Consider the following 15,752-nt stretch of genomic DNA (forward strand, 5'->3'; position numbering starts at 1 on the left):
AAGATTTGCTTCCTACAAAGTCGCGAGAGGTGAGAAGTAAGAAGTCAGAACGAATAGGTTATAAGTTAACCTAAAAACTAGAGTGGCATGACACGTGAGGACAAGAAAGCAGAAGTTCTTATACTATAGTAGTGAAACTGTGACTGAATCTAAATTCGAATCTAATTTGAAGTAAAGGGGGTTGGAGAAAAAATTTTATGTTTTATTCGTACCAAAAATGCGTTTTTGGGACTCGGAAGGTTGCTGGACCCCGCTAACGCGTCGTCCAGCAACGCTAACGCGTCGTCCAGCAACTGTCTTCCTCGTCTCGAAAACTGACATTTTTTGTACTAATGAAACAAATTAACTATTTTCTGCGTTCAGCTAAAGCGGCTGCAGAACCTGCTTTCTTCACCGAGGAGAAGAGATATGAAGGACATAAGGTATCAACACAAGTAAAGTCCCATGCCAGACATCGTCCTTCCATCCAAGGTGTTAAAGTTCTCACATCAGGTCGTTTTTTATCAATTCCAAAAAGATGAGGAGGTTCTAAGATGACTGAATAACCAGCCTCATGGAATGCTCTTTTCTGACATTCTATATGGACATAATTTCATATTCTAACTTTTCTTAATAATAGTTGCCGTATTATTGACCGAAATGGCACTTTACCTTAAACATAAAATTATTTTTGTACTCCGTGAACTAAATCAACGTGTTTTGTCATTCATTTAAGGGACTAAAGTGCAATTTTTTCTCCCTGGAGAAAAACGCGACGCGGGACTAAAAGTGACAGTACAAACTAAATTGTCACTTATAATTGCACAAGAGGTTTGTATTTTACCGAGTAAATTTGGGTTGTTTAGGTAATGAAAATCTGTTACCTAGTAATTAGACGAGAAAAACTGTCAACTAATAAAAATGCGACACCGCAGGAGGAGCATTTTTAGGTTGACAGTTTTTCGAGTCCAATTGCTAAAAGGAAACAGATTTGAATTGCCACAACCCAAATTTACTCGGTTTAAATACAAACCTCGAGTGTAATTCGGCGGGACAATTTAACGAACAAGAAATTCACCAAATTAATCAATTATTGACAGACGTCAAACTAGTCATATGGGAAAGGATAATGCGATTATTGGTTCGAAAATGAATAAGTGAAAAAACCACTAGTGCATTTGTCGCTGGAAAAGTTGCAGGTAACTTTTGCCGCTGTCAAAGTGACAATTGCACTGCGGCTTATGCGATTTTTTATACATGAGTTGAATTGTCACTTATAATTGCACAAGAGGTTTGTATTTTACCGAGTAAATTTGGGTTGTTTAGGTAATGAAAATCTGTTACCTAGTAATTAGACGAGAAAAACTGTCAACTAATAAAAATGCGACACCGCAGGAGGAGCATTTTTAGGTTGACAGTTTTTCGAGTCCAATTGCTAAAAGGAAACAGATTTGAATTGCCACAACCCAAATTTACTCGGTTTAAATACAAACCTCGAGTGTAATTCGGCGGGACAATTTAACGAACAAGAAATTCACCAAATTAATCAATTATTGACAGACGTCAAACTAGTCATATGGGAAAGGATAATGCGATTATTGGTTCGAAAATGAATAAGTGAAAAAACCACTAGTGCATTTGTCGCTGGAAAAGTTGCAGGTAACTTTTGCCGCTGTCAAAGTGACAATTGCACTGCGGCTTATGCGATTTTTTATACATGAGTTGAATTGTCAAACACAATTTAATGCTTAATGGCTACCTGTACATATTTATTCTTTCACCATATTTTACACTTATTATACCGTTTTCCATATATCTTTTTTAATTTGGAAGGCAGTAGGGTTCCTTATAGCTTGTTCTTCAGAGGTTTAAACGATCATTTGTACGTCGTAGTTTTAAACTAGAATCTTTAAATCAAACTGACATTTATCGTTATACGGTCACAATTTGACATTACCAGGTATATTGATCCTACAATCAATCAAATTTTTTTTTTCAAATTTGCACTTAAACATTGAAATTGCCGTAGCTGATTACCGGAGTACAAAAAATAGCGTATATATACCTACGTTTCGGGCAACAATCTGCATCCTCGGGATTAAAACACACACTTTAGTCCCTTGGTATATAATATACTATTTTTTTCTCAATTATCAGGGCCATCTTGGATTTTAAAAAGTAAAAATGTGCTTTTCTTTTCAGACCGGGATCCCAAAACATCAAAACGAGATTAAAAAATGTTACACGTATAATAAACTCCATCTGGGGGAACACTGTATTGTAATGCCCCAGTAGAATTTTTTTGAAAAAAAATTATGTAGCTTCCTAAAATACAACATTTTTCAGAATGCGTAAATGGCATATCTTTTAGCAAAAAAAACTTAAACATATGATGAAATATACAGGGTGTTCCATATTATAAAAAAAATCGGATTTTTGTTATTACCCCAACAATGCGATATTTTATTTTTTTAATTACTGATTTGAGTTCAGTAGAAAAAATACACAATTTTGATAATTTAACCGTATTTCTAACCATACAAGTAAGTGCAGACTTAATTTGACGCAGACTGTATGTAGATTACATTAGATATTTTTTCACAAGGCAGGGTCAATGGTTGGTAAGAAATGTATGTGCGGTTTATTTCGTAGAAACTGATGTGCACGACACATTGATCCTGATGTACTTTTAACCTGGATTTTGGAAAAATGGGATATTTTAGGGTACTCTTTTATCTACTTATTCTGAATCTAAAATGTTCAGCCTTCTCTACCAAAATCTTTGAATCTAAATCTATTATTACTAGGTTAGTGGTATAAACGTTTTAAAAATAGAAGGTTATCATGGCCTGGAAAGGCTTCTACTTCCGCCATACCTTTCATTAACACACCAACACTTAATTTCCGCAACAGTTAGAGCGACTTAGATAACCCTATTAAGTGGCAGAGCAAAACGATGCAAGCTTTATAGGGGTGTCGATGGTGTCCGTCTGTCCGTGAACACAATAACTGTCAAACGCTTGGACCGAGTTGATTCAAACTTTGCACCGTTGACCTATATGCGACATGTAATAAGCCTATTGAAAATGGACCAAATTCAATGACCCCGTAGGGTCACGCTTCTCTGCCTCTGGCAAACTCTTGAACCTATTCGGTTCAAACTTTGCACAGTTGAGCTATATGCCGCATGTAACAAGCCAATTGAAAATGGGTCAAATCCAATGACTCCGTGGGGTCACACCGAGATGCTCCGCCGCTTTTTCAGACGCTCTTTATGAGTTTATTAACAGTGTATCTTTTTATATTTGTAGACCACTGGTATCCTACCGATATGTATGGAGTGTTTGGGAACGGAAGCGAAAAATAGCAATGGTTTGTTTGAAAAATTGAGTGCCTGTTCAGGTTGTGGGTCGTGCGTACATGTGTCATGTACAAATAGCGGCCCAGAGCTTGGTTTACTTATAGCGAAAGGAAGCAAATGGTATTGTGAAGATTGTAGGACATGTAATTCGTGTGGTACGTTGTAAATGACTGTGCGTTGACAAACTTAAATACGAAATTTTCAGAAAAAGTGAACGTCTCAACCTGCCTTTTATGTTGTTGCAATTGCGATCGAATTTACCACATGAGTTGTTTAGAACCTCCTCCGGAACGTAAACCAAAGTGTCCTTGGCGATGTCGGCATTGTTTAACGCATCACGAAAGTACAAAAGCAAAAAGAACGAAGTCCGGAACTAACGTTAAAAAGAAGATCGACAAAGTGCGGGAAAAAATCAAAGAGAAAACCAAAAAGTAAGTATCTTCGGTTTATGAGCGCAACCTAACCTCTTCTGGTTTTCAGAAACGGTCTGGAAAACGCGGATGATCCACCGATCTCTACTACGCCAATCCCTAAGGGAAGTTCGCGTAAAAACGCGGCGCCGCAAATTAGCGAAAGTGATAACAGCGATCACGAGGGTACGCCATTCCCCACCACTAGTTCTCATCTCCACCCTTCCGACATTCGTACCTCTCCTACCATTGACCGCCTTGAAACCTCTGACCGCATGTCTAAAGAGAAGCGTAAGTTCTTCAGGCTATCGGCTTTTAATGCCGATAAGAAACGCGACAAAAAAGTCTCACCCGTCAGTAACGGCGACCCAAAAGGTCCGAGCGAAAAGAGGACGGTCTCCAAAATGCAGAAGGGATCGCAAAAAAGAGTTTGCAAAAACACGGAGATAACCGATAAGCTCGTTAAAAAATCCAAAGGTGCTAATGTAAGAAGAAGGCTAATCCAAACCAAAGAATTATTGGAGTCCGATTCTAATTGCTCTGAAAGTACTAAAGTCAGCTCGCATAAAAAAAGTAATAGTGCCAGTAGTAGCGACATTTCAAGTTCAGATAGCGATTCCGACTCCTCCTCAAAACCAAAATCAGATATCGTTAAATTAAATTCAAAATTACCATTCGCGCCAAAAGAGCCGGAAACTTTTGGTTCAGTTGGAGGAATTTGTATTGACAACAAAGACGTATGGGGGTTTGCTGCGGCTGCCGCACAAGGAACGACGCCATTCGACGTAAGTAAATCGGATGATAAGACCAAAAATTCCGAAAATGAGGATGCAAGCGAAAAAGGTAGATCTGCCGGTATAAATCAGCTAAAAGGATTATTCGACGGTCTCTCTCACCTTTTCGCAACACCAACCCTTAATCGCTCTAGGTCTGGAAATTCTCCAAATTACAATCCAACTCGGCGGAAGAAAGAGCCCGAGGTTGTTAAAAGTCAAACTGATTTGAGTGATACAGTTGATGATGCCGTGAAAATGGAAATGGTCAGGGACGTTAAAGTTGAAAAGACTGATGCACCGGAAGTGAAGGAAAAAGATATAAAAGTTGTTAGCAGTGACGGTCTTAAGCAAACGAAAGTCGCTCACTTATCCCACAAATTCCCGCATTCAGCTAAAGTCCTTACCTCCGAGAGTGTACAAATGACACCTTCCAATTTGGTTAAAACGGCAGTTAACTCAAAAAGGCACGAATTAGAACGTAGGAAGTTACTTAAGAGTGAAGCTGGGTTGGATACGGCAAGCCTCTCCAATAAAACATTACATGAGGATGTTCGTATGAAAAAACGAAATCTAATTGCCGAAGCTACGCAGGCAAACCGTCAATTCTCGTTGCTGCCACTTACCAACAATCGCACGGGTAAGATCCGATTCCAACCCAACTACACTTGCTTCCTTTCTATCCTTCTAACGCTTACCTCTACACCTTAAATTTATGGCCACGGCAACAGTAAGTCATTTACTGTCCCAAGTTAACAATCACGTGGAGTATTATTGAGGCACCTATGTGTGAGAGTTGATGTTTTGTGTGTGTTATTCATCACATTTTGAGTGAAACAAGAAAACAATGGGTATGTTTTGTAAACATTTTTAGCGTTCTGTTGCAGACTAACAAATATTGATTGATAGCTACTGTACAGTTGGCTTGCTGTGCAAAAATCAGTTAATTGATTGATTAACTGATTATTTTTGGATCATTTAATTCATTCAATTCTTATAGGTAATCTGCGGGTAATCATGATAATCGATACGATTATGCAATAGTCTTTTATCAAATAGTAAATACCTAATGGTTCAAGGTAGACTTGATTAGGTTAAATAACACTTTCATTAAAAATTATATTCTGTGACCCAATAAATATTTTCGATTCATTTCTCTATAGGTAGAATACAGGATGCCCATTTTTCACGTCAAATGTCTGGTACTGAGTGGAGTTGGAGTTGGGGCAAAGTTGCTAAGCCGGGCCTTAAAATGCAAACAATCTTGTTCTAAGTTTTAATAATGCTGTGTGCAATGGTATGCAGTCACTATACCACCCACCAGACACTTACCTAGCTACCTCAAATTACAGAATTTTTTTTTCTTTTAAATTCTCCCGCAGGTCACAACTGGGTTCCAACCCAACAAAAAAATCCTAACATTGACATAAGTCAAAGTTCGCAATCAAATTCTGTAAATTCCAATGAAATCACTGTTCAAACTTTGAATAAAATCGGAAATAACAAAAGAAATTAGAAAAATAAAACTCTGCCTGGCATTCAAATTGACACATAATGAAAAATTACAAGAATTCATTCTAACACGCATCGTGAAAAAAAAAATTAAATACACAAAAAATCCTGTTCAGGCTGACAGTGCCTTTGAAATACAACACACCCTGTTTGCAAACGGTCGAACCAAAAACAAATTAAGAGATTTCTAAAATTACCCACAATTCTGTTTATAATAATCCTTCTGGTCAGGACAAGAAATATGTGAAGCACACACTTTAACACGAATCTAATAGATTCTCCTCAGAAACTAACTTAATATACAACTGGCTCGAAGACAATAACACTTAACTTTGTCTCTACTCGAATGGTAAAACTTGTCTTTTATTACACATTCGTGACTACACTTGAAAATTTCTCTACACTGCCAGAACTGATAAACACCTGCATCGCTTATCTCGCACGTGACATTGGGTACGTGCAGCCGACGCAACTGTCACGCGTGTTTTCTTATATTGATTGATTAGCAAACGTCAACATGTACCTGAACGGTTCTGTTGACACCGTGCTTCATCGTCCTGTATCGTAATTCCGTCCTGAGAAAAAATGGATATTGTTTTACAAGAATTATTAGAAGATGATGAATTTTATTCGAGTGGCAGTTACAAATATCGCTGCTCTAATAATCATTGAACCTTCTAGACAGACACAAAATGTTAGGTTATGATATAACAGTGAGGTAAATTATCGGCAAATTTGTGGGTGCCAATTATTACCAACTGTTGACTTTCTCCAGAAGTTACCGTTCATCGTTCAGGTAAGTCCACGTCTCGACATACTGAATAGTACCCATTGTTTGTCGAAAAGCCAATTAATTCTTGTCCAATAACAACTTTTCATTAACACGTGACCAGATAAAACTTTAAACTCACGTAAAAATCTGATTAAATGTTCCCTAAGTGCTCGTTTTAAATTTATCATACAAACTAAATACAACAAATAGAATTAAATGAATTACACAATTACCGACCAAATGTACAATATGAAACTAACATTAAAATGACAAATTCTGTGTCTATTTGAAATAAAAAAATTCCCAGGTTTTAATGAAATAACTTGAATATACAAGATGTCCTAATTGCTATTTCCGATATTCAGATCGAAATTACGTTAACAACAAGGTGGCTCGCTCTGATCTTCGGCATTGTTTCAACGTAGAGAAACGACACCCCAATAGTTTACACAACAATATGTAAATCAAAGTTGGGTTAGTTACACCATTTATCTTTGATTTCTTGGATTTGTATGTGCCCCAAATAGCAGAAAAACTACAGTTACAGTTAACCAATGTCTAATGTTATAGGGCAAATTAGAATATTTCGTTCTATTCATTTATGACAAATCTCTTTTCATCTTAAGGCTCAAGTTTATATTTGATAATAATAATAAGCTTTTTTATTGTGTTAGAAAACATTACTCTATGTATACAAAGTGTTAATAGTAAGTCTATATACCCGAAAACGGGAATTAAAACTCATTAAAACAAACAACTTAGTTCGAATTTTTGATTTGGTGTCCCGGGTCAAAGTGATTGGTCTTTTTTTTGTTTTTCGAAAAGTCGTCATACTCCCTTATTTTAAGAACTATTGAAAAAAACCAACCATTTTCACAACTTAGCTTTCTAAAACATTTGTATTTATAATTACTTTTTATTGGTTTCTAATAGTAAAATAGCGATCAATCAAAAATTTCAAAAAAACATTTTTTGATAACCACCCCATTGATTTTTGAAAGTAAAACATTATAAAATCACTACACTACTTACTACAACATTTGTCCTAAACATTTTTTTTCAATCTATCTTCCGGGGGGAGGGGGGCATTTTGAAAACCGAAATTGAAAAAATGTTTAGGACAGATGGTGTAGGGATATAAATGTTTTGCTTTCAAAAATCGATGGGGTGGTTATCAGAGAGTGCTTTTTTGAATTTTTTGATCAATCGATATTTTGTTATTGGACAAAATAAAAAATAATTGCAAATGCAAATGTTTTAGAGAGTTCTGAAAATTTGAAAGTTTTTTTTTTTCCATAGTCCTTAAAATGAGGAAGTTATGACGATTTTTCGAAAAAAAAAGAACGCCAACAACTTGGAACCGGGGCACCAAATCTAAAATTGGGACTAAGAAAAGTTGTTTGTTGAGTTCTAATTGCCGTTTCCGGCTGTAACCGCTTAGTATTAACACCCTGTATACAAATAATTCCGTGGAGGCGAAGTTCAGCGCTGCTGCTCTTGCACTTAACCTCCACTAAACCAGTCTCATAGGAATGTATGGCGGAACATCATATTTTACAACGAAGACAAACTGAAAATTAAGATGAAAGCAATTTATTTATTTATTATCCCTCTCTTGTTCTGTGCCCTCAACAGGTTTGCGCCTATACTGTATTCATTTTAAGAAGGTAGCGGTAGAAAGCATAGGGAAGCTTTGACCTTGACTGTGATTGGTTAAAACATGAGTCAGTATTACAATGAAACATAAAACGACTGGTCAATTTTGTAAGGTGCTAGTTTATGTTGCCAACTAAACTGCCGAAGTGTCATTAGCTGTTATTGTCAAAGGTTTATTTCTGTTCGTAGTGCTGAATATTTCTACTTTACAATAATTTGGTGCCCTTTTATATTTTTCCTGTGTGTGTTTATCTTTAAACACAGCGCCATTTACTACCTTCTTATAATGAATGCAGTATAATTACAGAGTGACCCGCATAATGCTTTTTAGAGAAAGCAATATGAGTTTAGGAGAAGAATTGTATCAAAAAATAATAAACAATAAACAACGCAAACAAATATAAAGTATTAACAAAGATTTAGTAACTTTGTCCTAATGTAACTAACCGAGTCTAAAGATAATTAAGATCCCCTTGTGAGACGTGAAAAATGATCACCCTGTGTGCGTATAAATTAAGGGTGGGCATTAAATGTTGTTCATACCAAAATAAGTATATTTAAATATATGGTGGTAGCATTTATACAATGTGTAAAAATGTAAACTAAACTGGGTTCACCCCTGTAACTGGAATTGGTGATCTGGATTTAAAATTTTGGTGGATGCTAAGAATAAAAGCAAGTTGAATACTATTTACTTCCGGTTTAATAGGAAGTGGCTATGCATTTCATAATTTAAATGGTACACTGTATATTTTTACATTTTTGGATTCTACAACTAATTTTCGACACGTATGGCGCAATTGAGAGGAAGCTCCGGTGCGATACTGGGGGCCCCTGGTTCGAATGCGGGTTTGGTTATGGATATTTGTAAATGTATGGTGGATTGTGTTGGTAGAACAACCTTACCTGAAACCCCGCCCACTTAAAAATAGTAATGGCCAAAAAAGATAATTTTACACGTGATGTAAAATTGTCTGTAGAATTCGAAAATGGAGAATATACAGGTTACCATTTAAATAATTTTATAATCATTGTCCGAAAATTTGTTTTTACTCAAATGTTATATTAATAACATCAATTCTGCTAAAATAACAGGAACGACCATAGTTTGATTTACACACTGCATGGGGTGATGGATATGTCAAAGATCAAAAAAGTAACAAATGCAAAGATTTTCGTTTAGAGCTTTGGTTTACAAAAACTGTAAATAAAATGAATTATCGGATTATGCATGTGATCATTCTCACTTCTTTTCACAGCTAAGTTGATATGCGGGTGGAATATCTTTAAGTTTGAGCCATAATTGAAAATCCAAGTTCTGTCAGAATAATCCATAATCCATTTGATTTGAGTGAAAGTTTGGTCACGCATACACTTTAAGGATATGTTTATTAATGTATAGCAATAATGTAGGCATAGGCCATGTTTTTTTCCAAATTTATCATTGAGCCAATTGGTTTAACCGAATTGGTAAATTTCACTATAGTTGCAATACTATTTCCAGAATTTCCACGTTAATTTCTGTGTATTTGGTTAAGACACCTAGAAAACCACTGTATGACCACGCTGTTTCTGTAGAGTCACTGTAACATTTAGTATAGCAACTAAAAAGAACCAAATATACCAGATTGGCTGAAATTAGTCTGGAAACCAAGGTGACTGATCGGAAACAAATTATGACCAAATCAATCAGTTCTGTCAAACTAATCAGCTTAATGACTAATTTGGAAAAAAAAACATGGGGGAGGGGTCACTGTAATCGGTAGCATGCTGAGGGAATTTTGTCCCGTTGAGCATCCAAAAGGACTTGCAGTAGTGTTTGTATTGCTGGTGTGGCTTCAATGCTGTCATGCGTTCTCCAATTCAAAAAAATTAGTCTCGTTTACTGAACAAATTTCAAAAAATAAAAAGGTGTTTTTTGAGGTAATTAATAATTAAATCTTGCCACTGAAAGGGGAAACCTGGTACAGGGGTGGAGATACTCCTTTTTTTTGTAGCAGAAACTGAAAAATTCTGTATTACGTTTTGCAGAAGAAAATCAAAAATGTTGCATACTTTTAACCGCTTAAAGTTCATTTTTTTTTTGGCCTAGTTTGTTTTTGATTAATTTTTTAATGATCAACGTAAACATTTAACTATTACAAAAAATGAATTTTTACATTGCAGGATACGTCGCTCTTTTTGAACACTGTATTTGTCGTTTAACTTTGGTTCACCCTGTACATCGCACATTTTTCGATAATGTACAGCTGCAGTTCTTAAGATTACTATGTCTCGCTTATAGTGTGTATTTGCGGTACAATTACATGCGCTAAAGCTAAGTTGGGTGGGCTGATTTTGCAATTGTTTCAAAATGAAAACAACGTGTTAGCGCTCTGTAGATCTGTTTATCCTAACCCTGAAATTTGATTTTTTGTCTGCGCTGCTCAAGCATTTTTTTTTATATAAAACTATTGTGTTTATCTTCTTTTATACAAGAAAAATTTGTTTCAATGAAAATCAAGAAGCTACTTTTTTATTGATTTCAGTTACCTGCTGTTTTCATTACCTATTTGTCTATCTTTATACACATTGTGTCCAAGTTAAAAATTTCTATCATGGGAATCTCGGAAACCATAAAAGATGATGGGAAATAGATGCGCAATTAAAGAGTTATCATCGTGCTTTAAAGAAATCGAGAAAATTCCGATGACTGCCGTAGATATTCGGGCGAGTTAAAATCGAACCACTTTATGACATATTGATTTCATTCCTTTGCTGTCTTGAATATCTGGTCCATCTGCAACCCCTATTAACTTGAGTAGTTTCACCTCCACCTCACTTTGTAATGGTAAAAGCCACCAGAAAAAGGTTTTCCAAAACGGAAAGTGTATACCCGAAATCCTACTTAAGCATTAGTTTCATTTTTATATGTGCTATCATTGTTGTGAGAAAAAGTAAAGGAAAAAAATTGACTTTTGAGGTTTGGCCCCCAAGCAAAACATTTTGATCTTTTTAATTTTTTTTTCATATACAGGATCTTTTAAAGGGACAAGTATCCTTATATGGGAACGTAGAAAAGCTACACATAAAGGTTCGCGACCATGAACTTTCTTAAAATTGTGGCAGTTTTCTAACAATTCCGATTATACTTCCAATACACCCCTATTTTAGATTCCTTTTTGAAAATAAGGGTCTTAGTAGTCAATATCTATGGCCATCTCTCTTTCTGTTGCTGCTTCTCCAATGTTAAGGATCGAAAGGCATTATGGACTCGTTCCAACTATTTTCCTTTGTTGCTTGTTCTGCCCCCCCCCCCCCCCCACACACAAAAAAAGTCAAATGGCATCTAATCCAGAGACCTATGGAGCCATTATTACCAAACCACCTACCTTCAAACAAAATCTCAAGGTTTCTTCCAAACTACGTTATAATTCTGGACCGGAGCGCCATTTTGCTGGTACCATACTTTCATCCGCTGTTGAAGAAGTCCACCCCTGTATTCAAAATTTGGCTGAAACCCCGCCCACTCAAAAATAAAGGCAAAAAAAAAATTATCGAACTCTTTTCAAATTTCCGTCATAAATTACGTCAAAAGTACACATTGTCAAATTTTTTCTTAAAATACAAACATCTCGAAAACAGTCAAAGATGGCCATAGTTGTTGTTTAGTAAACTGATTTAATTTTCAAAAGGGAATCTAAATGTTGAATAAAAAATGGAGACTGCCATTTAAAATATGGAAGTTGGTGGCTACTTCTGGTAAGAAAACTGTCACTATTTTAAAAAGGTAGGTAATCGTTTAGAACCTTTGCGTGTAAGTTTGAGGATTTCCCATTTAATTGTCCCTTTGAACGAAAGACCCTGTATGTATGTTAAGACTGTATCAGAAGTTTTGAGGTGTGTAAAGGACCAGCAATTTTTTTGGACGTTAATGAAGTACTTGTATGCTTTATACAGAGTGAACACTGTCTGAATATATATTCAAAATCTAAAGAAGCTTTTTGTGATATCCAAAAAACAGTTTGCGATCAATCTACGTACTTTAAATTTGTGGTCAGTGGCGTAGGCCTACTTGTGCATGGTCAAGAGGGGCTTATTTTTTTTTTGATATTGCAGCATAAAAAACTTCCTATATTGTATAATCAAATTTGAGAAAAATTCAAAATTAGGAAAAGTGTTGCGTTAATTCATTTAATTGATTCACTAGTTGGCGTTGAAAAAAACGTTGTTCTTTTGTTAGTTATGTCAATTAGCATTGTTTGCAAAATAAACAGCATTATTATTATTATTATTATTATCAAAAATCATTAAATAAATTTAAGTAAGCCTACATGCTTAAACATTTATAGTGGCAGAACTAAGAGGGCCACGGTATTTAATGGGGAGCACTATTTTTCGTGAGGTATTAAGAATGAACTTTTTTTCTTTTTTTAGTATGGCACCATAAAACATGATACAACTAGTGAAATTATGAAATCAATTAACAAACTATTTGTCTTAATTTGAGTTTTTCTCTTAAATTTGATGTGTAAGTTTTTTATGCTTCTAGATCCAAAAAAGTTTACTCTTTGAATATGTAATGAAAAAATATATATTATCGCCGCCACAAGAGAAGAGCCCTGCGTCATCAATGTACGAATGCATAAATCCAAGGTGTTGATACTTACATCTCAAAAATTTGCGCAACCCAAAAAAGGACAGAGACCGAAACAAGTTCTTGGGATATAATAGACGTGCGCTTTTGAAAAGCTAAATGTAATGAAAAGAGATAACCTATAACGCTTGTCAAGTTTAACATGCATATTTGATGCTGATTTGACCAACGTCGTAATACTCCTAATTATTTTCTAATTTTCCATAACCTCTTTTGCTCTTCGTTTTTGTCATTCTTCTTTTACCTACGTTTTTTTTCAACTTTCCTGTTCTTTATTGCATTTTAACAAAAACAGCTGAATTGGGATTTGCTGTTGCTCTTTTTAAACCTTTGCGAAACTACGCCATCTAGTACATTTTTCAACAACTTTAATATGGATTATTACGGAACTATTTTGACTTTGATTTTAAATCTTAAATCACACGCTTGTAGATGATGACGCAGGGCTCTTCTCTTGTGGCGGCGATAATAGACTCCCTTTGATCATGCAGAGGTACGCCACTGACCAAATTCAAAGTACATAGAATAGTAGCAAATTTTGTATAATTTTGCATACCATAAAAGCTTTTTGTTTTGAAGATATATTCAGTGTTCCAGACAAAATTTTCGCCTTGTTTATAACTCAAAACAATTTGTTGGGACAATCACATCGGTCTTGTAGCACTCAACAATTGTGTTCCCAGTCATAGCGTAGATTGTAACCATCTACGGAACAGTTATCTCCATAATCACTTTGTGGTGACATGTTTTTAATATCCTTTGATAAGATTGTTTGTTTTTGTGGTCAACACTAGTACTTCTAAGTTGTTCCAATAGTCGAACTAGAAACTTCTGCCCAAAAGGTGTAGCCCTCGGGATATCAATTAACTATTTGAAAGCTGCTTAATCGCATTTGTGGTTAATTTTCTAGTGATTATGGTCTGCTGAAAAATGAGAATTTTATTGTATTTGTGTGGTTACAACTTGTTGTGAACTATAGGTATGTTCAAAGCTCACATTTTGGATTGTAACTTGGACCAAAATCAAAAATGGCACAATCGCTGTGATCACCCTGTACACATTTACCAGTACTAGCTATTTGAAAAGTTCAAGAGGGGAGATGTGGTTACAAATTAACAAATTCTATTGTTTCTTGTTCATTTACTAAGTGAGGTGAATCTCATATGGCCACTTTTAATTATAACTCTTCACATGGTCATTCATGCCGTGCACTAGTTTGGGCAATGCCATGCTGCCATTCAAATTTACACCAAATGCATGTTTGACACACATTCACATTTATTGCTTTCACCTCTTCATTCATTAACATTGACCACCACGCTTAACCACCTTCGGCGCCTGCTAATCGAGAAGTAGTAATTTAAAAACACTTGTTCCAGGTGTTTTCAATATGCCGCCACTACCTCCAGGTGTGACCACCAAAGACGTAGACGTATTTCGAGACACTCGGGATCGCGCAAATTCGTCTACGGCGCCGATTACCATCGCCTTACCCAACACCGAAAGCTCAAACGGTACGGTCTTCACCTCGCCCTCACAGGCGATGGCGGCGCAAGCCAGATGTCCGGCGGCGATCGAGTTCGGCATGTACGACATTCAGACGTGGTACTCCAGCCCGTTTCCCCAGGAGTACGCGAGGCTACCGAAATTATTCCTGTGCGAATTCTGCCTGAAATACACGAAGAGTAAAGCGGTTCTGGATAGGCATCAGGATAAGTGCACTTGGCGACATCCGCCCGGCACCGAGATATACAGATGCGGCGAACTGTCAATGTTCGAGGTGGACGGGAACGTCAACAAAATATATTGCCAGAATCTGTGCCTGCTCGCGAAATTATTTTTGGATCACAAGACTTTATATTATGACGTCGAACCATTTCTGTTTTACGTACTGACGAAGAACGACAAGAAAGGCTGTCATTTGGTCGGATATTTTTCCAAAGAGAAACATTGTTTGCAAAAGTATAATGTATCCTGTATTATGACGATGCCTCAGTACCAACGGCAGGGATTTGGAAGATTTTTGATTGATTTCAGTGAGTATATGTTTTTATTTTTTTTAATTCACACTATTTTTGAAAGTAATATGCGTTCACTGAAACTTCTCATCATATTTTTTGAAATTCTTTTTTCAATTTAAAATTCAACAGATATTGCGACTCGCCCCCTAATAGACAATGTGTGAACCATACATCTATTGAGAAAATGTTATTATTTCTTATGATCAACAGGTAGAGAGTGATCAAGGATAATATGCAAGGTGTTACATTTGTCATTTTCTGTTCTATCACTAAAGCTCAATTAAAAAAAAATACCAATTGCTTTGAAAATGGACATTGTCACAGATCGACAGGAAGAAGACATTTGTTGATAAACTTTTGTGCATAGAATTCCATAATCACGATCATAAAGATGACCAATAATAAATAAAGCTATCAATTCTATTAAAAAAAAGCAAATCGGCGTTTCTTTGTTTCATTGGCTCAGAACTATGTTAATGCTATGAATGCTACACATTACCCGATATATTAACACTGCAATAGGGAGGTTCGCCACTTTTTGGTATTTGTTTTATGTTAACTAAAATTGAGAGATTTTGTTAAAAAACGACCAAAAAAATTTCAGCGCAAAATATTGATATTTACGTCCGCTG

At 35.8% G+C, this 15,752-nt stretch overlaps 1 protein-coding gene across 4 annotated transcripts in view; it reads left to right on the plus strand.

Moving 5' to 3' along the window:
- LOC116179660 (histone acetyltransferase KAT6B-like) overlaps window positions 1-15,752 on the plus strand; it is a 44,863-nt gene that overhangs the window by 14,008 nt on the left and 15,103 nt on the right. For 3 of the 4 annotated variants that reach the window (XR_004147012.1, XM_031499470.1, XM_031499469.1), the window contains 4 exons: window positions 3,291-3,495; window positions 3,546-3,771; window positions 3,821-5,163; window positions 14,479-15,135. Coding sequence is in view for 3 of the 4 variants with exons in the window: in XM_031499470.1 (XP_031355330.1) it covers window positions 3,291-3,495; window positions 3,546-3,771; window positions 3,821-5,163; window positions 14,479-15,135 (2,431 nt within the window). In the remaining variant the exon portion in view is untranslated. The remainder of the gene's footprint in view (window positions 1-3,290; window positions 3,496-3,545; window positions 3,772-3,820; window positions 5,164-14,478; window positions 15,136-15,752) is intronic. The other variant, XM_031499471.1, reaches the window with a different exon arrangement.

The sequence above is a fragment of the Photinus pyralis genome, unplaced genomic scaffold (assembly GCF_008802855.1).
Source record: "Photinus pyralis isolate 1611_PpyrPB1 unplaced genomic scaffold, Ppyr1.3 Ppyr1.4_LG8, whole genome shotgun sequence".
Lineage (NCBI taxonomy): Eukaryota > Metazoa > Arthropoda > Insecta > Coleoptera > Lampyridae > Photinus > Photinus pyralis.